This window comes from Durio zibethinus, chromosome 10 (assembly GCF_047325235.1).
Source record: "Durio zibethinus cultivar Kanyao isolate XHJ-2024 chromosome 10, ASM4732523v1, whole genome shotgun sequence".
Classification (NCBI taxonomy): Eukaryota; Viridiplantae; Streptophyta; class Magnoliopsida; order Malvales; family Malvaceae; genus Durio; species Durio zibethinus.
Genome location: NC_143171.1, coordinates 28568450 through 28591793, shown reverse-complemented (window position 1 = coordinate 28591793; position 23344 = coordinate 28568450). Strand labels below are relative to the sequence as shown.

At 34.3% G+C, this 23344-nt stretch overlaps 4 protein-coding genes across 10 annotated transcripts; all 4 read right to left on the bottom strand.

Moving 5' to 3' along the window:
- Positions 1 to 94: 94 nt before the first annotated feature.
- Positions 95 to 5803, bottom strand: LOC111292250 (uncharacterized protein At2g33490-like). 6 transcript variants are annotated; one of them, XM_089767149.1, is made up of 11 exons: positions 5365 to 5803; positions 4544 to 4616; positions 4052 to 4126; positions 3355 to 3416; positions 3166 to 3234; positions 3004 to 3032; positions 2719 to 2926; positions 2376 to 2603; positions 1925 to 1978; positions 732 to 1764; positions 95 to 481 (listed from the first exon to the last, which is right to left on the bottom strand). In XM_089767149.1, exons 1-11 carry the CDS (start codon positions 5476 to 5478, stop codon positions 471 to 473), a joined length of 1956 nt encoding a protein of 651 aa, XP_089623275.1. In that variant the 5' UTR covers positions 5479 to 5803; the 3' UTR covers positions 95 to 470. The 6 variants fall into 6 exon arrangements, with proteins under 6 accessions (XP_089623275.1, XP_022740261.2, XP_089623276.1 ...); XM_022884526.2 differs by having other exon boundaries at positions 3166 to 3261; positions 5365 to 5796; XM_089767150.1 differs by lacking the exon at positions 4052 to 4126 and having other exon boundaries at positions 3166 to 3261; positions 5365 to 5796.
- A 1917-nt stretch (positions 5804 to 7720) lies between these two features.
- Positions 7721 to 11878, bottom strand: LOC149516655 (uncharacterized). Its single transcript, XM_089767148.1, has 3 exons — positions 8673 to 11878; positions 8453 to 8517; positions 7721 to 8122 (listed from the first exon to the last, which is right to left on the bottom strand). The coding sequence occupies exons 1-3, from the start codon at positions 9052 to 9054 to the stop codon at positions 8036 to 8038; spliced, it is 534 nt and encodes a 177-aa protein (XP_089623274.1). The 5' UTR covers positions 9055 to 11878; the 3' UTR covers positions 7721 to 8035.
- Positions 11879 to 11975: 97 nt separating this feature from the next.
- On the bottom strand, positions 11976 to 13604 carry LOC111293129 (NAC domain-containing protein 83-like). Its single transcript, XM_022885883.2, has 3 exons — positions 13073 to 13604; positions 12476 to 12738; positions 11976 to 12364 (listed from the first exon to the last, which is right to left on the bottom strand). The coding sequence occupies exons 1-3, from the start codon at positions 13251 to 13253 to the stop codon at positions 12077 to 12079; spliced, it is 732 nt and encodes a 243-aa protein (XP_022741618.1). The 5' UTR covers positions 13254 to 13604; the 3' UTR covers positions 11976 to 12076.
- Positions 13605 to 18173: 4569 nt separating this feature from the next.
- LOC111291950 (glycerophosphodiester phosphodiesterase GDPD1, chloroplastic-like) lies at positions 18174 to 20713 on the bottom strand. Of its 2 annotated transcripts, none has more exons than XM_089767147.1 (7): positions 20565 to 20713; positions 20242 to 20426; positions 19619 to 19678; positions 19252 to 19533; positions 19043 to 19138; positions 18751 to 18947; positions 18174 to 18626 (listed from the first exon to the last, which is right to left on the bottom strand). In XM_089767147.1, the coding sequence occupies exons 1-7, from the start codon at positions 20659 to 20661 to the stop codon at positions 18275 to 18277; spliced, it is 1269 nt and encodes a 422-aa protein (XP_089623273.1). In that variant the 5' UTR covers positions 20662 to 20713; the 3' UTR covers positions 18174 to 18274. The 2 variants fall into 2 exon arrangements, with proteins under 2 accessions (XP_089623273.1, XP_022739826.2); XM_022884091.2 differs by having other exon boundaries at positions 18174 to 18512.
- Positions 20714 to 23344: the final 2631 nt, after the last annotated feature.

Genomic DNA, 23344 nt, shown 5'->3' with positions numbered 1-23344 from the left:
AATGATTTAAAACATTTCAATTAGATACATTCCAATATAATATTTTACTTTGAAAAAAAAAATTCCGATTATGTATTTAAATATAAGCGAAAAGTGAAAATCCTATCCAATAGAAGTGTATTTATTATTGTGGCATCGGATGCAAAATTCTTTAAACACGTCGACATGGCAGCTTAACAAATGCAAATGCTAAATCTATTTTCACTTGTAGTGCTTCCTCTGCAGCGTACATCAAAGAACAAAAATTTTACAAAAATTCCTTCATGAAGAATTATACGTGATATCTGACATTGACTCAAATCTTGTGCCGTTAAATTCTCATCATTAATTCTCAATAAAAATAGATGCCTGACACAGATTGACATGAGAAACTAAACACATTGCCCTAATCGTCATATTTACAGAGCTACTCCAACTTTCTGGATAAGGAGACTCGAAAATTCAACCCGTCGGAAATAAATCAGGTTTTGTCAGCTCCCACCTGCATACACTCAAAAATGATTTCATTTGGTAATAAGGCAAAAGTAAAAATATGAGAGACCTTTGTATTCACAGCCTCACCACTGGCCTATGAGTAGAAGATGAAGTAGTTTTCTATCAAGGAATAAAAATGAAAGAAAAAATACAATAAAAATATGATAAATAATTCTTCGGCAGTTGTAACAATAAACTAAAAAGGAAATAAATTATCGACTTTGTAGAAAAAAGTAATGGAAGGAAGCTCAAATCACCTCTGATTTGGCCAGAACGAGATGCCACTTCAGAAACACCTGCTGTTGGTTTGATGTTTACAAGGGAATTGGGCGTCAATGGAAGGGATGCAACTTGTCCATCCTTGTCAGGAACTTGAGGAGCCTCCAAATGCCTGGAAACATGAATTGCCATTGCTCTTTGATTGCTGGAGGGTATAGAGAAACTTCGAGGGACAATCAAAGGTGGAGTCGGAAGAGGAGATGCCACACTTGATGCCAGTGAAGGAATGTTGCTTGCAGAAAACTCTTCATTTCTTGAGACTAGTGGAGCAGAATGACCAACCATGGCAGGAGATTTTGCTGGCTTGGCAGCTGCACTACCAGGAGGCCTTGGAAGCTCATGAAGCTCATTTATTCTGGGTGAAGAAACAAGGGGAGGTGACGCACTTGGGGATACTTTTGAAGGTGATATCGGTTGAGGAATTGGCAAATGAGAAGATACTGAAGAAGCTAAATGGGGAACTTCAGCAGAGGGATTGGTACCGCTTGCCGATAAAACAGGCTTTGTTAACAATTGTTTACTAGTTAATTGGCCAGAAACAGCTTTTCTTTTTATTTTTTTGGCTTCAGAGGAAATATCCAGCTGGGTAGGTACTGGTCCTTCAGATAAAGGAGGGGGTAGTTGTGCAGAGGTATTACTACTGTTGCTCTCCTTGAGAACTGAATCAGATTTCAAGATGGTAAACTCTGATAGTTGACCATCACCAGACTCCTTCTCATGTTTCTTTTGCTCTAGTGGGGAAGAATACCACAAATTTTGTGGATATCCAGCTACATTTGTTGGTCTTGTGTGGTTAATTGAACTAATTGTTCTTGAAGAGACTGGACGCTTTGAATCATTTGGTGTTGGAAGCACATAGGTGTTAGACTTCTTTGTAGATGACTGCAGCATCTGTTTTACTTTTTCAGCAGGATCAAGCTTCCTTTCTGGAAATATAGGGGCCGAATGGCTACCCACTCTATGCTCCCTACTTGAGACCTGAATATCCCCTTGGCTTTTTTCTGGGTTTACCTACAGGCAGACAGCAGACAATAATAATATTTATACTTTAAAAACTGCATATTACGAGCAGCAAAACTAACAAAGTTAAAAAGTTCATAATTCTAAAAGCCTATGTTGTTTCAAAAAAAAAAGGGGGCCAAAAATGACAAATGTATGAATGGAGATTTACCTCTGCATTATCCAGCTTCCAACTTTGGAGAAATGAAAGATGTACTTCATCTACCTGGAGAATAAGCCAACCATATTTTAGGAATAAAATGAAGGCGTGAAGCACAAGCAAACAATCGGATCACAACAAAAGATTAATGAATAATAGTCACACAAACAATAATTACATTATCCCCCTCTGCTAGAACTGGAATGAATTGAACCACTGAATTGGCCAAAACAAACTATGTTTTGTCTGGAATAAGGCCGAGGAAACCAATCCTTCCCTAATAGGCTAATAGTTAAAAATGAGGAAAAATAAGGCAAAATAGACATAAGGAAAGTTCAAGTAGATAAATTTTGGATGGCATTTGTCCAAGCCATTTGTTTTGAGGGTGCAACTCTGTCTAACAAATTAACAATAACAGCTTCAAAAAAGAATTAATAAATTTACAATTGCATAAGAATCTGACCTCCATTGACTTCCTTGATGCAGAAGTGACATCAACCCCCTTCTCATTAGCTCTGAAGTCAAAACTTAATTCCCCACCTTTATTTGGGTCATAGGTAATCTCACCATTTTCCCCATCATCATCTTCAAGGCCAGTGAACGGGTAATCAATGTGTTGCTGTTCTGTAACCTGCCTAACATGAGGCTCAATTGCCTCAAGTGATTTAAGTCCTTTCCTAAAGAAATTCAACTGTGCTCACAAGAGAAAAAAAAAAAGAAAAGGAGGTGAGGAGGTTATCAGCATTGAAGTTATGATAGGCAGAAGCCACTGACATTTGAAACTTTTGGGAATAAATTCAGCAAACCTGAGCTGCATGATGACGAGCAGCTTGTGTTAGAAGACTTCTGGATTGTCCTTGCTTCAGAGATTTCAATCTGAAAACACAAAGGGTCGCCACTTCATCATATTCATCACGAGCTGTTTGCAACTGCTGCAAAGAGAAAGTTTCGCCTTTTCCACCTTTTGACCTTCCCTTTTCTTTTTGTTGAGTCACCATGTATTCATAGACATTTCTGAAGACCATGAACCAAATTCAGAAAAGATTTCCAGCAACCAAAGCAAAATAAATAAGCAGAGAAATGTGATGGACCTTTTTTCATCACACTGCCGCTTCATATCCTGAAACAGCAAACAAGAGAAGGGCCACTAAGCATGATAGTTTTATAAGAGTATCTACAAAGGTAAAAGAATCATCATTGGACATGTAAGAAATGATGTTGAAAACTTCTGATTTCTTAAGAAATGAACAAACCTCAACAGTCCTAAGCTCATTGAGAAGTGACTCGGTTGGGTTTGTAATAGTGAGCAATATATGTGAGCGCTGAAGCACAAAGAGTATCAAGAAAGGCTAAAATAAAGAGATTATTCCAAAACACAACACATAAAAATAAAGGTAGAAAATGCATATTTTGTTCAATTTACAAATAAGATTAACACTCACATAGCTATCCACAAGTTTCTGGAGTTCAAACTGCAAATCCCCCAACATTAACAAAACTCTACCTGCAAATAAGTGCAGTGTCATTACAGCACAACCCATTATAACACAATAACAGGGGCCAGGGACACCATCTTATGACACTCCCTTGCCATTCCACCAAAAAGAAGAAAGGTAACAGTTGATAGCGAAGTGTGCACATAGTTACTTGATGACATCATTACAACAATGCAGGATAAGTATTTATGCAAGCAAAACCAAACATTAAAAAAATGAGCTAGGAGAGATAATTTTAACTAAAGGCTTCCTAAGACATGGAATAAGGCATATCATTGTATGCACTGCCCGGTAAAAGTTCTGTTCAAGTAGAAGTTCTCAGAGGAGTTTATATATGCACATGCAAGTTCGATGGGCATATCCATGAATACAAGTACATAATTAATGTGTTAAGGTGAGACTCACACAGGACAATGACATAGGTTAAGTTGTCTAAGATGTTACTTGAACCAATTGGAAGTTCTATTGCTATATGGAAACTGAAGCCTTATTCAACAAAATAGGTATATTTCAAATGAAATGATCAATTCAGTACTTTGGTTTAGCTTTTTCTTAAAATTCCAGGCTAGATTGTACACAATATACATGCCTATTAATGATCTAACAGTGCAAGCAACTTAGGTAAGCAAAAGACTCTACTCACGGCTTTCTTCATCAGCAGGTAGCACTCTTTTTTCCTGCAGACAGGAGCCCATTTCTTGCAGTGACTCAGAGAATTCTGAAAATATAAATTTCATCAAAGGTAGATTCATTCAACATAATATTTCACAAAGTTTAAGTTTCTTTGATTTTACTGTAGGCTAACACCCTGAGTACCCCTAGATTGTGCTACAATATATAAATAAGAAATTCTTTTGTGAGATGTTATGCACCTATAGACCCATACAGGTTCCACATCAGCAAACCCAAACACGATAGGAGTCATAAACACACAGCTGACACTGAAACGATTTTGATAAAAACCTAATCATGTTGATTCTGAAACCAGTTTTTCTTCAAAAACTACTAGTTGCTTTTGGCTTGAAAAGCACCTAACAACATGTATTTCGCGTAGCCAATAATTTAGAAATGCCAGGTGACAAAACATGGTGATACCTAAAAATCAATATGACAATATAGCACACAGCATTTTTACCATATGCGCTGTTTGCCGTTGCTGCAGCTGCAGAAAGTAAGCTATCATAGCAATTTCTCATGTCTTGCATATCCTGTAAATGCATCAAAATAAGAAAAAGATCCAATTATAAATCTTTCAAGTTGACCAAGACAGCTTCCAAGAAGCATCAGTCATGGAGAGGAGGATGCTGTAAGCAGTTCAATAGCAATACAAATGCACAAAGCTTTCATATTTCACAGATAAAGCTTATGACTTTCTTTCATTCCATAATCTATTGTTCCGCTCTTTTTCTACTTAATTATCAAAATTATCATATTAAAACCATCTACCAACTGCTCATACACTAGTATTACTCACAGAAGCCTACAACTTCTTTAATCTCCATAGAAATTCTAATCCCGATTTAGGCCCTCTCCAATCCTTAAGCATTTCACATTTTCTAAACATTGAAATAAACCTTTACAATAATTTGAAATTTGTAACATCAATCAAAAACAAAATAATTAATAATTTAGAATCTTTCAAACTTGATGGATAAAAATTTTTGCCATTCTCCCAAAGCAAAAATTCTCGAACTATATATTTCTAATTCCTCCGAAATTGCAGAATTAGAAACTCGCTCCAAAGAACTCAACTCGGTTCAAACCATTCAATTACAGTTCCAATAATATTAAAATTATTTCTCCACTTCAAAAATCGAAACAAGAGAATCGGATTCAATTCCAAATTAAAAAAAAAAATAGTCTTAATCTGCATTTAAATCAAACCAAAGCTAAAACATAAATTAAAAAAAAAAAAAAGAAAAGAGAAAAAGGATATGAAATAAAAATAAAAAGTACCTGAGCTGCTTGAGCGAGTTCATCCAAATGAGCAGAAGATAAAAAATCTAATTTATCCTTTCCATCGTTCTTGTGAAGAGCAAATCTTCGAAGTTTATCAAACGAAGACTTCATTTCCCAAAAAAAAAACCCTAATGCAATGAACCAAACACAAAAAGAAAAAAGGAAGAGAGAGAAAATTCAAGAGCTCTTTCTTTTTGTTTCCTTGGAGAATCCAATATTCCTGAGATAATATTAAAAATGAAAATCAAAACGATTTTTGCGAATTTCAACTCCAAAAAAATCTGGGCTACAGAGAGTGTGAAGCTGATTAATTCGATTATTTCAACGGCATTGATGGTGAAGCGTTTTTCCCTTTCGATTTTTGATTTTCTCTTTTTTTTTTTTTGGTCAAAAAAATGACTCTAAGCAGATCAAAGCTAAGCGAAGGAGGGAGCGGAAAACGAATCTGAAGACAAAGGGGATAATATTTAACAATTGACACGTGTTGGTAAGGGTTGTTTGGTAATTTTGAGTAAGTGATATCATGATCAAATGAGCCAAAAGTTGACTAGTGATTATTGATGACAGATGGTTGAAAGTATTTGAAAAATATCTAATGCGTCGTTTAAAAATTAGACATGGGACCCACAGCAAAACAAAGGAATTCCCGAATCAGAGTGGTGGAGTATAGATTAAAATAATAGGTTAGCGAAGGAGGGTACCAAACAGAGTGTGGAATCAGCTTGACGTGGCGGAAGGAGAACGGTTGATTGCTGCCACGTGGATAATAAGACGCTAATCGTTTCAGGTCAAAGTCAGAGATTGCTGACAAGGAAAGAAGCAGTTAGAACAGCAGCACGACCCACATCATGTTTGATCAACCGTGGTTGGGTCAAATCTTCTTTTTTCGATTGCCCTTTCTACCCTCCATTTTCTTTGATAAAACGTAATATTACACGACTATTAGGCTTTAATGAAAGGATTATATAGGTAATTCGTTGTTCCAATTATCTAAAGTAATAATCTAATAAATATTATTATTTTTTAGATTCAAACAATTTTGGAGTTCATTGCACGTCTTATCAAGTTAAACTTTATCTCTTGAATTTGAAAATCTCAAGTCAAATTTTAGAAAAGACGTGTAAGAGTAAGACTTATTGGATTATTTAATAAAATTTATAATTTAAAGTATGAAAATTTGAATTCAATTCAAACTCAAAAAATATGTTAAAATTATTTGAATTTAAAATTATATAAATATAAAATTATTAAATTTTAAAAATTCAAAATTCAAAACAATTTAATTAAAACTTAAAATATCCGAAACCGTTTAGGATACTCTAATTAGGAAAGAGTTGAGAACCTTAACTGAGTTGGTTAACGATTTTACTGTTGTTAACTAGCAATTGTACCTAAAATTGAAATAATTTTAAAGGTTTTGTATGATTGGGGATTAACATATAAGTAATATATTTCAATGAGAAATAATTTAAGTAGTTGAACTTGTAATTAGTCAGATGAGAACCCAGACAAAACATTGGCTTTTGTTTTGAAGATAGAAAATAGTCGTTGTAATGAAGGCTTGATAGAGACAGAAAAACAAAATGTTCTTTGAATGCGGACTTTGCTGGTCGAAACGGCCTATTTTCTTGAAGCCTAAGGGCAGGGGAAATTAGAATGGATCAAAGAAAAACGCAAGGAGTTGCTGGGTCTTTGGTCGACTATTTATCATTTACAATTCACACGGACACTTGCACATTTTGTTTCTTTTAGTTTTTGTGACTTTTTTTTTATTCAAAATTATCCGAATTTAAATTTTGATTAAAAATTTAAAAATTCAATACTTTATTAATTATACGGTCATGTAGATATTAAAAAAATTTTAAAAATTAAAAAATAATTTGAAATCATAATATTCGATTTAATTTAAATCATTTTTTTATTCGATTAAAATTAAATTTAAATATTAAATATATATATTATATTTAGATCGAAATGTAAAAAATTAAAAAAAAAATTAAATCAAATCGAATTATATTTTTTTAATTTTTATATATATTTTTTAAATTTTTATAAAATAAAATTAATAATTTTATATTAAAATTTATTTAAATATATTAAAATTTTAAATTAAAATAATATTTAAAATTTTAAAATAATTAAATCTAGCTTAATCAAATTAATAAAATTAAGCTCAATTCGAATCGAATGAAAATTTAAATTAAATTCGAATATAATTTTAAATTTTTATAATATTATATAATATTTAAAAAAAATCGAATCGATTTGATCCAAACTATTGTCACCTCTATGGCCACGTATTTTCTGTGACTAAAGCTTCACTTTTATTTAAATTTTATGAAACAAACTACTGCAATGTTCATGGTGAAAAAGAAGACAGAATTCAGGAGACCTGTGAAGAAATATATAGTCTGCAACTCATTAGGAAAATACTGAGGTCACATTACGTCAATTGCTGCTCTGTATGATACACAAAAAACAAAAGGGAAAACTATCTCGTTCCTTCAAAAGCTGAAACCTTCTGTACATGAAAAAAAAAAACAGGTAGATGAAGCTCTAAATACAGGGCAAAAGCCTTCATTCTTCTAGTATCATCAACAAACCTTTGCCAATGAGCTTTTTGATGCTGTCATTAGGATCATTACACAGCTTGTAGAATTAGACTCTTTCAAAAAAGGATACCTTTTACCTTTGCTGAACCATTCTTAATTCCTTTACCTATCTTAGTTTTCCTTCCCCATCGAACAAATGATGCCTGCTTAAAGAAAGGAAATAAAATTTGTTAATTTGAATAGGTAACAGGACAAAATTATAGGCCAAATGCAGTTTTTATCATTATCTAATCTCCTTTTTTCTGTACATATTCATTTTAATCATCATTCATCAATGCCTCTCCATGTCATTAAATTGACTCAGATGTATATATACATTCCTAGTTTTCCATAAATTATTATGCAAATCACAGTTTCAACATTAAATTGGATGGTGTTTGCTGACTGGATTCCATAAAATTGTTTTGTTAGCATTTTATCGATTTATTGGCACCTTGAAACCAGGAAATTTTTTCAAAGCCATAAATTCATACCTTCTTGTTATTTTCCTCAACATTCCCCTGTTGTTCGTCCTTAATTTTCCCTGCATTAGCATCACCTGTAGAACAGAAATGATATTACACTGTCTGTTGGTAATTGGTTTTACAAATTAAAGGATGCAAAAGCCAGGAGCTATTAGTTTCAGGAATCAATCACCAGGAAGATTATGCCTGTTTATCATTTAATTTGACGTATCCAAAACCACAAGCTCACCTCCACTGTTGTTATCGTCAGAGATAGATGAAATGCAATATATCCCGAAACTTAGGGATCGAGGATACTCAATGCTATCATATCTGTTATGCCTATCCTCCCCACTCTCTTCCTTATCACAGGCCTCCTGATCCTTTTTAAACCCATCCCTTTGAATCTCTCCTTTTTTCCCAGATTTCACCTTCTTGATCATGTTCATGTTCATATGTTGATTATCAACCTTCTCATGCTCTTCTCCTTTGCCACCTTCAGGCAATGGCTTGGATAAGAGGCTGCTATCCACAACAGCACCACCATTCCGCCGATGAACAGAACTTAATTCACGGCATGGCAAGGCTGCTTCCTCTTTTGCAATGTCAAACTTTGAAACATCACAACCCATGAAGGCGAGGAAAGAAGTGCAAAAAGAACCAAGGGTATCACGTAATTCAGTTGATCATAGGGAAGACTCCGCTGCAACTATGGCCTTTTTGTGAAAAAAAACAAAAAAAAAAAAGTTTTTATGGAAAGAAAAAAAAACCAAGAGAAATAAAACGAAAGATCCAACGAGAATTGCGGGATTAATTAGCTAGATAACCACAAGAGGCTGAAGGGATTCAATTTCACATTTACTTTTTAGCAGTTAATTATGTTATTGATCAGAACCTTCCAATTTTACAGCGGGCTAGATCAGCTAATTGCCTCTTATAAATGACAAAGCTAAAAGCAGAAAGATAATAAATCAATACTAAATTTAACATGAATCTTTTCCAAGTACAAAAAAAAGAGAGTACTTGGATTTGAATCTAAAAATTGCTGTGACTCTGTACTTCCACTAGTATCTTATGCACACATCAATGTTGTAACTTAAGCATGCAATGTGAATAGTGAAGATGATCAAGGTATTGAAGAACATAGGCTCCTCATACAATACCAAATAATTAAACCCCAAAATGAGTAGGATGATGTATATTTTAAAAATAATTGAATTAATCAATGTTTTTGCCTGACTAATGTAACCCACTTCTCCCCTGGCTTAGGCATCTTTCTTTGTGGAGGTAGCACTTAAAAGAGTATTTGACCTTTAATGGAGATACTGATGAATTATTTATGAATAATATTAGCTAACTTCCACCCTGTGAATGCAATTTCAGAGACGAGGAATAAAAAACCAAGATATGGTCTATGGCCTATGGATATGGGGTATCATATTCTACTATTACTACTGGTGAAGGTGGCCTTCTCTCGTTCCGTCAACCCACTCCTTAACTTTCGAAAAGGAAAGAGGAGATAAGTTTCAATGCATTAGGGCTACAGATATTATGAAACTACTGATAGGATTATCACATCTTGCTACAGAATCAATCAAATAAATGGGAAATGGTCTTTGAATTTTTATGCAGTAAGATTAATGGTTTCAGAATGTGGCAGTTTGATAATCTGTATTGCCAATGTTTTTGCGAATTCCTCCTGTTGGCTTGAAAGAAAATCAATCCTAAAGAACTCCTCCAGGTTTTGTTATTTAGCCTCCCTGGCTCTGGGTAGTTTTTTTTTTTTTTTAATCTTTTTTAGAATGTAAGTAGATTTTAGTTGCTGGAAACCCCTACTCCCCCTAGCATGAAGCAAAGGCTTTCCGGTGCAATTGGAATTAAGTTACAAAAAGAAAGCTTGGACTTGTGTATTTATGGCCTACCGCAAGAAGTAGCCCCACTTTTCCATTGACAAAAAAAAGGAACCCTAAAGTCAGCGATCTACGCAGCAAGCCAAACCCATCTCTCTTTGCGTCTTTAACAGGAAAGACGTGATAACATTGTGATTCTTAAACCACTGCCACAAGAAACTTTGGTCGGCAGTTCTGTAGCAGCCCAACCTCTCACAAAGAAAGAAGCTTCTAACTTTTTTCTTTTTAGTTCCCTTACAGCAAATTAACTACTTATAATGTAAACACTATGACAGAGAAGAAAGGAATATTGGTCGATCGTGCCTGTATCAGTCGAATAACAACTTATTGAGCAGTATTACTTAAAAACTTAAAAAACTTCTAAGTTGACAGATTCTTTATGTTAGTTGTGCAAACATATTTGGTATAAAATATACCATCGACAGACGCTTCTTATCTGACTAGTATGACCAATAAGAACTAATCCCTCAATTAGTTGAAACTACCCTATGATTGAATGACAGCAATATAGCATTTGTCTAAATGTAGTTTGAAAAAAAAAACAAATCGAACCCACAAATATTTTCCCTCCCAAAAATGTTTGTTGGGAGGTCATGACTTTTCATTTCAATAGTAGGGAATTGAGTTAGAAAATCATCTCAATTGCTGCCTTCTTGTTTGTACATTACATGTGCTACACATGTGAGTTGTCATTGACCCAACTTGCCTTGGGTCCTACTGAGAAAAAAAAGAGAAAAGAAAAATGATGCTCTTTCAGGAGATTGCACGCTTGTGATAATCTGATGAAGCAAGTTTTCCTTTATCATATATATATATATCTAACCAACCAATCCATTTTCCGCAGTTTAAAATGCTCAAATTGCGTTGCTGCACTGACTTTAGTTTTCCCTTTTATGGATGTTTTTATATGGATCAATTCAAGATGGGAAAAGCTGAGGTGGGAGAGTTGAGGTTAGGTAAAATAACTAAAAACAAATGTTCCTCTTCTTTGGCTCCATTGGCTAACTAGAAGAATCTTATTCTCGTCATCCCATGAGAAGTTGCGTTATCCAAGTCTGGCAGTATTTAGAAAAACCTTGCGTGTTTTGTTCCCTTTCCCAACCAAAACCATTCTTTAGCAGAAGAACACATTAATTATACAGAATCATTTTGAATTGAAAGACGGTGGCCGAAACTGAAAGCCTTAAAATAATGTCAATAACAGAAGCCTATAAAAGTCACATAGATTCCATAAATGGAAGCATATTTTAGAAGGGTATTGAGTTCTTCTGATATTGGGACTTTATATATTTGTATTTACGGGAGAATCAGCCCCCATGTGCAGATGCCCTTTGCCACCAATTACCATTGTCACAATGTTATGATAATACACAACCCTTTTTTACTTCTTTCCTTGGATGCCTCCATTTCCTATGTATTTCTTTCATATTTGTATCTACTTTTGGCCTTCGTTTTGTCTCAAAAATGATTTGCCTTTTGATAATAAAAGCTTTGATACTAAGCAATAATTTGTGCCACCACTTTCCCTCTCACTATAATTGTTTCAAATTAATTTAAAGAAAACTAATAAAGCAGGATAGGGAGGAAGCAATATCATGGTAAAAGGTTTGGGATTTGCTTGCAGAACACAAGTACTCAAGTCCTTAAAACAGTTAAATTGGCCTTTTCCTTTTCCTTTTTGCCCATTTCTCATTTCTTGCGCAACAGTTAAAAAGATCTGATACAAAGTCTAGTGCAACTGTTTTTACTGCTTTCTCGTACAATAATTTGAATAAGAACTAATGAAAGCATTGCTTTCTTCCTGATCTAATCCATTGGTAGAAACCTCAGTAATTTCACTTGAACTTGGTGAAGTAGTTTGAGGAGGACCAAAGACAGAGCGGTCTTCAACTGCAAAATCAATACAACTAGCCATGGTCATTGCACTAGTAGTCTGACTTTTGTTAGAAATTACTCCATGTTTTTTAGCTTTTCTCTTCCTTTGAAACACCTTGTAAACTAACCAATCTCCAAACAATTCCCTCTTGGACATCTGCAAAAATTGCAATACATAAGCTAAGATAACAATTCTGATCGAACTCTTTGAAGCCTGCTGCTTATATTTACAGAAATGAGCTGTGCTAAAAGTTTGTTGTTATATTACCTGAGTTGAATCAAGAGTTGCTGCAGAGCCAACAAGGCGATATTGATACAAGAGCCACCGAGTCTTGGACTCATTAGAACGCTTCCTTTCGCAGAAAATCAAGGCTGTTCTCATCCCAACAACTTGATTGCTTGCAGAAGCTAAAATTGTTTTCTCTTTGCCTATGGGCTTCCAGTAACCAGAACCAGACACTCTCTTGCATTTGTTGTTACTACCATTACCATATCTGTCGCTAAAGAAATACCTATTTTCTTTCAAATCACCTGAAACCCACAAAAAGTTAAGGCCTTTTAGACAACCCCTCTCTATTTGATGTCCTAGACATGATAAGTTTCACTTCTACAACACTCTCAAGCTGCAAATATATAGCACAAGTTACATAATTGTAGACAGTTTTGTTTCCTAAACTTTAACAAGGCTTTGCTTTCTTATTTACCATAACTTCCATTATCGCATGGAATCCTCATAGATTGTGTATTAAAAGAATATGAAGGATTAGGACATGTACAACGATGGGTTTCAAGGAACTAGAAATTAAAAGCACTATACTCATAGTTGATACTAAAAGCAACAACGTTGAGAAAATGGGCAACGAACCTGGTAAGCTCCAAGGATCAGTCTGGAAAACATCAAACTCGGGAATGACAGAAGCAGGTAAGGGAAGACTTAAAGCCTTTCTCTTCAAGTAATGAACAACAAGCTCTTCATCTGTAGGACGAAACCTGTAGCCAATGGGCATCTTGATTCCTCCATTTACAACAAAGTTTTGACTTTCCATGCTTAAAAATTCTCAGAAACCTCCTCAACCAGCTAGCTTAAGTTTGTACTATCTTTTACTTCTCTGATCTCTCAAAACCAACCAAACTTGAGCTAGCTTAGCTGATTGAAATCAAGCAAAGTAACCCATATGGGATTGGAATGTGCAAAGAGAGAGAGAGAGGAAACCAAAAGGAAAGAAAAGGCAAAAAAACTGAAGGGAAGACTTTTGTTCTTGTGAGTTTAATGGCCTGGCCTTTGTATGGAGAAGAAAGACAGGGAGGTTCCTTTTATATAATAGAGCAGAAGAATGGCAATTGGCAAAGTTGAATTAAACTCCTCCGATTCTAACTCGGAACTCCTTCCTTGACCCTTGACGGGTTGTTTCTTACACAAACGTGTAAGAAAACTTCTACTGTCTCTTTGGTCAAGGACCCCCCAATCCCCTCTGCTCTTTGTACGGTGAGCCCCACGCGTGACACGTTGGTGCTGATTTTCTTTTAAGTGGAGCCCCTCATTTCATGGGCCCTCCAAAACATCCAACAGTTCGTACTACTTTTGGAATACTCACTATTTCGATTCATTGCATCACAATCGTTCATTTGAAATACCATGAAACTTTATATGACAGAAGATAAACAATAAGATTAAACAAAATGATGATTAATGGACCTTCGTATACAAATTTGGGTACCTAAATTCTTCAATATCCTTCAAGTCAATACAAAATGTATCATATATCTCATAAATCTTACATTCAAATTAAAATTAACGACAACAAAAAATTATAGATAAGATTTAAATCTAGTATTTTTTTAAACAGTGAATTTTCGAGTTGAACCAATTTTTATTGGTTCAATTAATCTTATATGTACATGATGAAGAAGAAAACCTTACAATTCACCCCAAGTGAAGTGGGACCTTTGTGTGTCCCAATCCTTCTAGTTGATGCATGAGATAAAGATTTTCTTGTTAGATTTTTGTTTTGGTTACATATTTGTGTCAAAACCCGATCATATATATGGATATGGTTGTTACTTGTTATATACGTAATTGCAAGTTTTTGGCTTAAAAATCAAATTAAGGTTATGCCGACATCAAAGCTTTACAGTTGAGTATTTATTCCACAACTACTAGATTTGTTTCATAATTTTGTTGGTTAGATTTTCTGTATGGAATATTATATCATTTATCTTTTGACTTTTCCATCTTTTACACCTACTATTCCCATTCAATTCCAGTTTTTCTGATCACTAGAACATTCTAATTAGAGTAAAGAAAAAGGTAAAATAAGTAGTGGTGGAAAGAATCAAAGATAAAAACACGAGAAAGAATAAGAAAGTAAATGAGTCATAAGATGAGAGAAAGGAAATTAGAAAATTTTCATGAAAATTACTCAATGCTAATTAATTTACCCTTTTTCCTACTCTAAGTTAGGTAAAAACAGAAATGATAATTTTAAATATAATACGGTGATACGATATTAAAATTATATAAATAAAAAATTATAAAAATAACATGATTTAAAATTTTAATAAAAATCATAAATAAGATTAACAAAATAAAAAATATATATTTAATGTTTTCATATCAATACGAATTATGACACGTAATTTTTATATAAAATATAATATAAATATATAAATTTTTAATATTTTACACGACACAAATACATAACTTATCAGGTCTAAATAAAAAACCTTGATTTTAGGTGGGAATTGTTCTTTGAAATATTAATTCTTCATATAGTAGCTAATTTGAAAGGAACTTGAAAGTTGAAACTTGTTACAGCATGTCAATTACTATAAAATATATATTCATACCATGAAATGTCACATCTACCAAAAGTTTTAATTGTTCTTTTACTTATAATATTACTTGAGTGCTACAAGCTATTTTCTATATATAAGGTGTTGAATTCAATTCAAGTGTTGAAAACTTATTTTTGACTGTCAATAAGGAAATAGTAATTCACTTGTGCCCTACTTGTATTCTGGAAATTCATGAACATTAAGCTAAATCCTAATGAAGAACACAAATGACAGAACAACAGGCACAAAAGAATAAAAAAAGAAAAAGCCTTTCATTTCCTTTCCCTCTTAATCAAGCCCTAGGTCAACCATGATAATGACATCGATGATGGATAAAAACCTATCATAAAATAATCCCATGTTTTTGTTTTTTCATCACATTGAAATGTGCAAGTCTTGAAAAACATAACACCTCTAGATGCGTGTTTGAACACACTGGTTTTGATTTCTTTCGAAGACATATTTTGAAAATGAATGAGTATGAATTAATGAGATTTGTCAGGTTTGTGGGGGTAGACTCTTTCTCTCCTATAGCCAGCCTTGAAGTTGACAATTGGGTAAAGAGAGATAAGGGATATATATAATGGAGGGCCATGATTATGTGTGTCTGTTTTTTGTTTACATTATCATTATAATCTTCTCATTCTTCTTTAATGCTACTAAGAAACATTTCCCATACTTAATTTGTCCTTGCTTTAGTCCAGCTGTTTCTTCATATGCTTCTAAAAGATCCTTTTGGGCGGTGTCTTCCCCCACATGCCCTTCATTTCTATGATTGTTGCAATAAAAGAGACGCATTCTTCTTTTTTTTTTTTGGGCCACAAATTGTCATTAAATTTTCATTTCTTTTATACTAGTTTTTATTACTTATTCTTCCTATAATTGTATTTAATCCATGTTCATGTACCACATTATTTAATTTATTTAAAAATTTATCAATAATAGAAATTAGATACCACAAGTTATACATTTGCAGCTGTTCCTAGAGTTTCTAAACCTATTAATGTTAGTATAAGATCTACAATATTACTTCCTTATATTCCAAAAACAACCATTATTCATTAGTCATTTGTTAAGTTGTAGACGTATTTGTATAATTTGGTTTGCTGATCTTCAGAAACCTAGATATGAACTTGTTGCATATGCTGAAATGGAAATGTGTGTGAATGCCAACTAGAAAGTAGGAGGGTTATCATTTCCCCTTTATCTTACATATAATGCTACTATTAAGCAAGTACTCCAAATCTCAAATAATTCTAGCCTCCATAATTGGAGACAAACAACAAAAACGACAAGTGAAGTTATGGCCATAAAACAAAGTGAAATCCATTAACAAAGAGCCAAAGGAAATGAAAGGAACATGCATGCATCACTGGTACTATAAAATTGGTCTGCCTATTTATAACTGTTACTGCTATATATATCTACAAGTAGTAGTGCTGCTTTGCTTAGTTGCTTAGCTTTAAACACACCTAAGCTATGCTAATACTATACCCTTTTAATAACCGAAAAGAACAACACCTAAGCTATACCCTAGCCTAGAGGTCTATCTAGACTCCTCTTACTAAATTTTGAGAGAAACATACTATAAACCTACAGAAGCCCTAAACTTGAAAGCTAGATTTTCGATCATCCTAGTTTTGTGATGGAGGGAAGAAAATCAAATCTTTTTCTCTCTCCTATTCTAGCCAAACTGTTGTGTTAAAAGTACATAATGAAGGACTAGAATTGCTTACAGAAGGTAGTCATTACTTGATTTGCAAGCTTCTGTATTGGACCTCCAATTCTTATACATGTATACATTACCTTTTCTGTAGAGTGTACTACTATAATTTCATGTATAATACTTTTGTGACTCAATGGGAAAAAAATGAGATGGAAAAGAAGGCAAAATTTGAGAGTACTTGAAAGGGCAGGTTACAAAGCATTCCGATTTAGATAGATATTTGGATAAGATGGAATTAACCCAACATGGAAGCCCAAATCCCATGTATATCAATTCTAACAGATTCGTTGAATGAAGTTTGGATTGGACTGGGCCAAGTTTATTGGACTTCAACAATGTTTTCTCCAACCAAAACATATTAATTTGAAAGCGAAAAAGGGGTTATAAAGATGGGCTGGTGAAAGCTTTAGTTGCAGAAATTTTTTTAATTTCAATTATGTTTTAATTATATGTGAGTTGTACATGTGTGTGATCATTCAATTATGAGAAAACACTTGGCTTAGATAAGATGAATCACGTGCCTTGGAGGAATCAATTCCTAAATTTGGTTATTCCATAGTCACAACAAGAACCTTGCCAGACCAGCCTCACATTTCTCGTTTCCATGCCTCATTTTTTTTTTTTTTTTTCAGTTTCTTGCTATTCAAGAAGGGATTTTAGCTTTAGCTTTTCTGAAGATGTGGATTCTTGCTTCATTCACACATGGTTTGCATTAAGTCTTCATTTATTTAGCATTTCTTTTAGAGAATGAAAGGCTTATTCAACATTCCATTCAGCTTGTGTAAGTTTCAATATTGCGGGTGCTTACGAAATCATTGATTTCATCAATCATCAAATCCATTGTTTCAAATATTTAATTTTCATAGTAATAAATGACAATGTTGAAACATTACCATAGACTAGAAAATAAACCATTAAAGATTAGTCTTTGATTCGACCCCCACTTTTCCTATAGTGGGTTGGCAATACGTGCGAGTTATAAGGATTTCCTTTACCGTGTGTTCTTTTACAAAGAAAATTCTTCTTCGCATTTGCATACGTTCTATCATTGTTCATTTGGCATATCCTTTCTATTTTGTTTGGGTACATTTATTCTAAAGAAACATGCTATTTGAGTTTTTATAGATATACTGCACTCAATTTAACTTTAACTCTCCCCTTTTGAGAAACCTTCGTCTATTGTTTTATGGTTCTCTCTCACAACTCGTTGAAAGTAAAAGGAAAACGAAATTGAACCCCTGAACAAGCATAACAGCTTGATTAAGTCAAATTTTTTAATTCTTGAATGGACTCTGGAGAGAGAAAAGAATAAAAAGACACATTGTTCATTTTTTTCACTAATAAAATTTACTATGCATCAAAACATGTGGCCAATTGCTAAACCATCGGTTCAGACTTCAGAGAGTGAAAAGTGATAGTATGAAAGATTTTCCACATGGTAATTTTATCTACAACCTTGTAATAGGGTTACATCCCCAAAAGAAAATTTGAAAGTTTGCTCAAGTATTAGTGCTGTATCAACTCCGGAATTAGCTTTAAGAGAAACGAGAGCTCCTGCTGCGAGAACTGAAGCTTTGACTTTGATTCTGTCTCCCCCTTCCGTTCCCTTAAACTATCCTCTGCAGTAACAGACATGGCAGGCTTAATCATGTCGCCCACAGCCAGTGAGATCTCTTGAACAAAATCAACTATCACTCCATCAATTCCCATTAAATGTTGCATGTAAACAGGCTCAGGCACATTGCTGCAGTAACAAGCAATATCCAACGTTAGATAGAAACTTCCAAGCATCAAAAGCAGGATGTCAAGCTTTAGACAAGTAACAGTTGGAGGAGGAACGCAAGATTTGACTGTGACACTTTTGAAACAGTCAAAAAGCATATTAGAATTTTATGACGGCCTGGCCTGACAAGGTAAAATTTTCCAGGCAGGAAAGATCATGGTTTAGGTAGGCTAAACATGTTGGGATTTTAGGAACTTACTTCAGTTTGCCATATGTCAGGAGAGAGAGCTTAGACTCTTTGATCTTAGGCACTGCTCCTGGATTTCTGAACACACCTTTGATCTCTGAGACAATTCCTTGTAAACCTCCTTCCAAGCAGACCTTTATGGCCTCCTCCAGGGAATTCCTCCTAACATCATAGTAAAGTTCGGTCCCACCATTTGTTAAGAAGAAAACCTGTCGATTTTCCAACATAAACATTAATTAAAAAAAAGTCTCTTTGTTCACAGATATATATATATATATATATGGTGCATTACAAATGTCCTTACAGGGTAATTGTTCTGCAACTTCCTAACAAGTTGAGCAGCATCAGGCTGAAAGCTAGAGAAGATTATGGGCCGATCTTTAGCAAACTCAGACACCACCTGTCACATGATAAAATTCACAGCAATTAAGAACAAAATCCTTTACCATCCCCTTAAAAAAGAAAAAGAAAATTTATAGTAATAGTATGTAAATCTCATCCTTTAATATGTACCTGCAAGATGACTTGGAGAACATGGATGAGATGGTCTTGCCGATAAACATTATTGTCATCAAATTTCAACTCAATATTGAAACCTAAAGAAGGCTCAACTTTCTGGAAGGCTTCTTCCAATGTGCAAAGTGAATCATCAGTTTCAACATTCCACTTAACAATTCTCCCATCTCTTGTTTTCCTCAATAAACATCTCCCCTCTTTCCCTGAGTCTCTCTGGGGTCCATAGGAAAGAAATTCTGCTAAACACAATTCTGTGACTCTCTTCTCAAAAACAGTACCCTGGAATACCATGTCATTCATTTTCAGTAAATAACCTTGGTAATTACATTATTTTTAGAAGGAAAAAAAAAGAAAGTGAACATACATTTTCTTCGGAGAGTATAACATCGTCATGGAAAATGACGGGGCAGTCATCTTTTGTCACCTACAAAAAACCACAATGGCTTTCTTTACTTTCCTGTGATTGGCTCATTCCCCTTTTTTTTTTTCATCGCCTCCGCACTCTTTTATAAATTTCATAAAATCAAAATATTTATATTTTATTTAAAAAAAAACCCCACAAAAAAAACCCATAAAAAAATAAACACCATCAGTAATCTTTCACTTGAAAAGCCAAAAACAACATCCTATCAACAGAAAATCTAACAGAAACTATTACCCCATAAAGGAAATAATTACATACTCAAGGCTTTAATTTTTTTATTAAAAAAAGAAAATGATTAATAAAACAAGTAAAACTTAAGGAAACGCGCTTGTAGGCACGTGAAAAAGAAAAAAGAACCCACCCGGCACCCCTTCAGATTAAGACCTTACAAATTCAGATTAAGACTAAACACCTTGTCGTACGCGGCGAACGTTCGACGCGTAGCGACAGAATAACGTGATTCCCTGAGTCCTAACCTCTAAGATTTCGGTTCGTTCAAAGACACCGAATTTAAAAAAGAAAAAAGAAAAGAAAATTTCTTTTCTAAGAATTTGAGTCGTTACCTGAACGTCAAATTCAATTAAGTCAATGGGAAATTTAGCAGCAGAGTTGAAGGAGAGAATGGAGTTTTCTTTAATGGCTTTCATTCTTGAATCAGAGCTCTGTAAAACGTTCATGCCATGCCCTCTATGCCCTATCACCAAAAACTTGGGTATCCTAAACGATGCTGCTCTGTTAAATTCCAACCCTACACCCAGACAAAGAAAAATCCACTGTTAATGGTTCACACATACATATATATATATATATTCATCAACAGCAAAAAGAAAGAACAACCCAGATAAAAACAATGATCAAGAAACAATGAAGATGATGTTGAACGTACCTTTGGAAAGACGGGTTGAGTAAAGAGAAAGGGAAGCGTTTTCTGGGACTTGGTCGAGGTTTGGTACGTCGGAGACGTGAACAGCTTTAAGAGCCATTGTTATGAAAGCTAAAACAGAGGGGACAGAAGAGGATTTTTACGATTATTGCGAGGATTTAGTGAAGAAGGGTGTATTTAAGGAGGAATTCCAATGAGACGAGAGCGGAGAGGATCTCCCTCTGGAATATTCCCCACAATTTTGCGAAATATGCCTTGGGATATTCTCTGGTATAAAATCACCGTCAACTTCCTCTCATCCAACCTGTGAACAAGGCAGCTTATTCCGTTAAACTTAACGGTTATTTTCTGCTACTCCAGGGTGCATGGAAAGGGGTTTATATGTTAACGCGCCGAGAATGATGAGGTAGTCAACGGTCTCTGATTAAGAGATCCGATGAGGAAATTTGCCACGTGATTTTGGCAACTCCTTACACGCGCTGTGGATATGTGTGTGGAGGATATTTAGAACAAATTAATTTCTTCCAATTGTTGAAAGGAAAAAAAAAAAAGGAGGAATAAAAGTGCCTAGCGCTAGTTGTGGAATATCCACCGAATATCTATTCAGTGGGAACTTTTTTTTTTATTGTTTTAACAATAGTAATATGTTAAATACTTACAAGGAAATAAACGAGGAAATGTGAATAGGCGAGACGGGGATAGCAAATGAACTGGGAGACACGTGGAAGGCGATAATTGAATAAGGATAATGTAGAAAATGGTATTGATGAGTGTAGCATCACCGGGAGCCAGCCAGTAGGAGGCAATTGGATAAGGGTCCTTTGCATGTTGTGTTTCCACGGCAGACTTGCCTATCACCCTAATGAAGTAGTGGTAGTAATAGTTGAGAGTTGGCTAGGACAGGACAGGATATATATATATATATATATATATATATTATATGTAGAGGGTATTTGGCCATGTTTTTATGTTTGTCCTTATTACATGTTGAGTTGAAGACGTGTTAGGGAGGTGAAATTAGTTGGATCAGCTTTGTTGCAGACATTTGGGGTGGAACTACCTAAGGTTAGGTCATAAAATGCTATTACGTGCTACTATTATTTATTTCAATTATCGAAGATAAGCCAAATGATAAATGATTGAATAATAATAATAATAATAATTGTTTCAGCCACTAAGATTTAATATCATCAAAAATCTTTGGAGATGATGAAATATTATATACATACATACATATTTTATATTTTGTTGTAATTGTGATTTATGAATACTGTTACAGATGGAAGTTGATTTTAATGACTGATTATTTCTTCATGAACAACCTGGTGCTTCAATTTTCTTAAATTCGCGTATTGGCTCAAGACAGGGAATATTGATCAAGGATCAGATGAACCTAACCTTCTGTTCTAATTATTCTGGTTTTCTTTACAACTTAATTTATACATCCATCACCATCTCCTGATCACATTTATCCCCACATTGATGGCCGGCCCCTAGTTAGTTCACTTACCAGAAATGATTTGATGTTCAATTTAGATGCTGTCGGTGCGCTAGCTCAACCATCAATCAAGTGCTTATGTATTGGGATAAAATCACTCAATCTAAACAAATTAAGCAAAGCAAATTATACCCGTATTCAAGGGCATCGAGTGCTGCACCCAAATATAATCATGACGAAGTCATGTTAACTACGGACTATGATATTCATGCCCTACTTTACTACATCAATCGAATATGATTTCATCACCATCAGACCAGTGGAGCTAGAGGAAGAAGTCATGTTAACCAGAAATTAGAAATGAGCTAGGAGAATTAATGGTGTAAGCTGTTAGAAAATTAAGTATCACTGTTAGCTTCAAAAGTTCCAACTTCCAATTGCAATGAGCAAACAAACAGCATCCTGATGTACGTAGTGCTACTGTTATATATTCCCTCTTCCTACTTGGTTACAGGAAAAAGTGGAATGCACCCAAACTTTTGTCTTTTCTTTCCCTTTCAGATTGAAGGGATTTGTCTCTTTTCAGATTGGTTGGGTTAATTTGAGCATTAAACAACAACTAAAATTTTCATACATGCATCTCAATAATGTCTTCCTCTCTTTCATGGAAACCTCTTCTTCAGCTGCTGGTTTCTTGCAGTCCACATTTTTTGACTATGCATGCTTCATGTGAAATACATTACTTTAGCTAATTAATTATATAGAAATCCTCCTATTCACTTCTTGTAACTTCTTTCATTTGAGAAATACTTGTCACTGTCACTGTCACTGTCAGTGATTATGCTATATATTAACTGATCTAGGTAGAAAGAAAGAAGAATATTGTCATTCATGCACCATATGGTCATATACATAAGTGTTTTTTTCTGGTTTAAGCACTGAAAATTAGTGCCTTCATTATTACATAACATAATAAGAATAATCATGAGTAAATTAACAGTCACCTGAGCCACTAATTTCTCAACAAATGTTTTTGGGGGTGAATATTATCCAAGCCCTGGGAATGGGATGGGGTCACTAAGAATATGACATCCAAAATCAGGAGCAGCAGAAGCAAACAATAGCTAGACAAGGACTACTCTAATTTTTGGTACCACCATCATGAAATATAGGTTGCATTGGGCCTCCTAAATCATTAATCATATCTGCAGATGTTGACTTTCATGGCGGCTAATTTATGGTTTTAAAGCAGTTGGTTTGAACTTTGAACCCACAAATTAAAAAGGAAAAAAATGTTAAATTTATGATTCAAAATCACTGGATTTAGAGAAATAATCATTGAAAT

Bases quoted from the DNA above. Each gene is read 5' to 3' on its own strand.
- LOC149516655 (XM_089767148.1), bottom strand. From the start codon at position 9,054: ATGGGTTGTGATGTTTCAAAGTTTGACATTGCAAAAGAGGAAGCAGCC. The intron at 8,518-8,672 runs GTGAGCTTGTGG...TCTGTTCTACAG, and splicing joins TGACGATAACAACAGTGGAG to GTGATGCTAATGCAGGGAAA. The intron at 8,123-8,452 runs GTATGAATTTAT...TTCTTTAAGCAG, and splicing joins TTGAGGAAAATAACAAGAAG to GCATCATTTGTTCGATGGGG.
- LOC111291950 (XM_089767147.1), bottom strand. From the start codon at position 20,661: ATGGCTCTTAAAGCTGTTCACGTCTCCGACGTACCAAACCTCGACCAA. The intron at 19,679-20,241 runs GTAACGACTCAA...GGTTTTTTGTAG, and splicing joins TAATTGAATTTGACGTTCAG to GTGACAAAAGATGACTGCCC. The intron at 19,139-19,251 runs GTACATATTAAA...ATCATGTGACAG, and splicing joins TTCTCCAAGTCATCTTGCAG to GTGGTGTCTGAGTTTGCTAA.
- LOC111293129 (XM_022885883.2), bottom strand. From the start codon at position 13,253: ATGGAAAGTCAAAACTTTGTTGTAAATGGAGGAATCAAGATGCCCATT. The intron at 12,739-13,072 runs GTTCGTTGCCCA...TGTGGGTTTCAG, and splicing joins TGATCCTTGGAGCTTACCAG to GTGATTTGAAAGAAAATAGG. The intron at 12,365-12,475 runs GTAATATAACAA...CAATTTTTGCAG, and splicing joins CAACTCTTGATTCAACTCAG to ATGTCCAAGAGGGAATTGTT.
- LOC111292250 (XM_022884526.2), bottom strand. From the start codon at position 5,478: ATGAAGTCTTCGTTTGATAAACTTCGAAGATTTGCTCTTCACAAGAAC. The intron at 4,617-5,364 runs GTACTTTTTATT...ATGCATTTACAG, and splicing joins AACTCGCTCAAGCAGCTCAG to GATATGCAAGACATGAGAAA. The intron at 4,127-4,543 runs GTAAAAATGCTG...TTATATTTTCAG, and splicing joins AACGGCAAACAGCGCATATG to AATTCTCTGAGTCACTGCAA.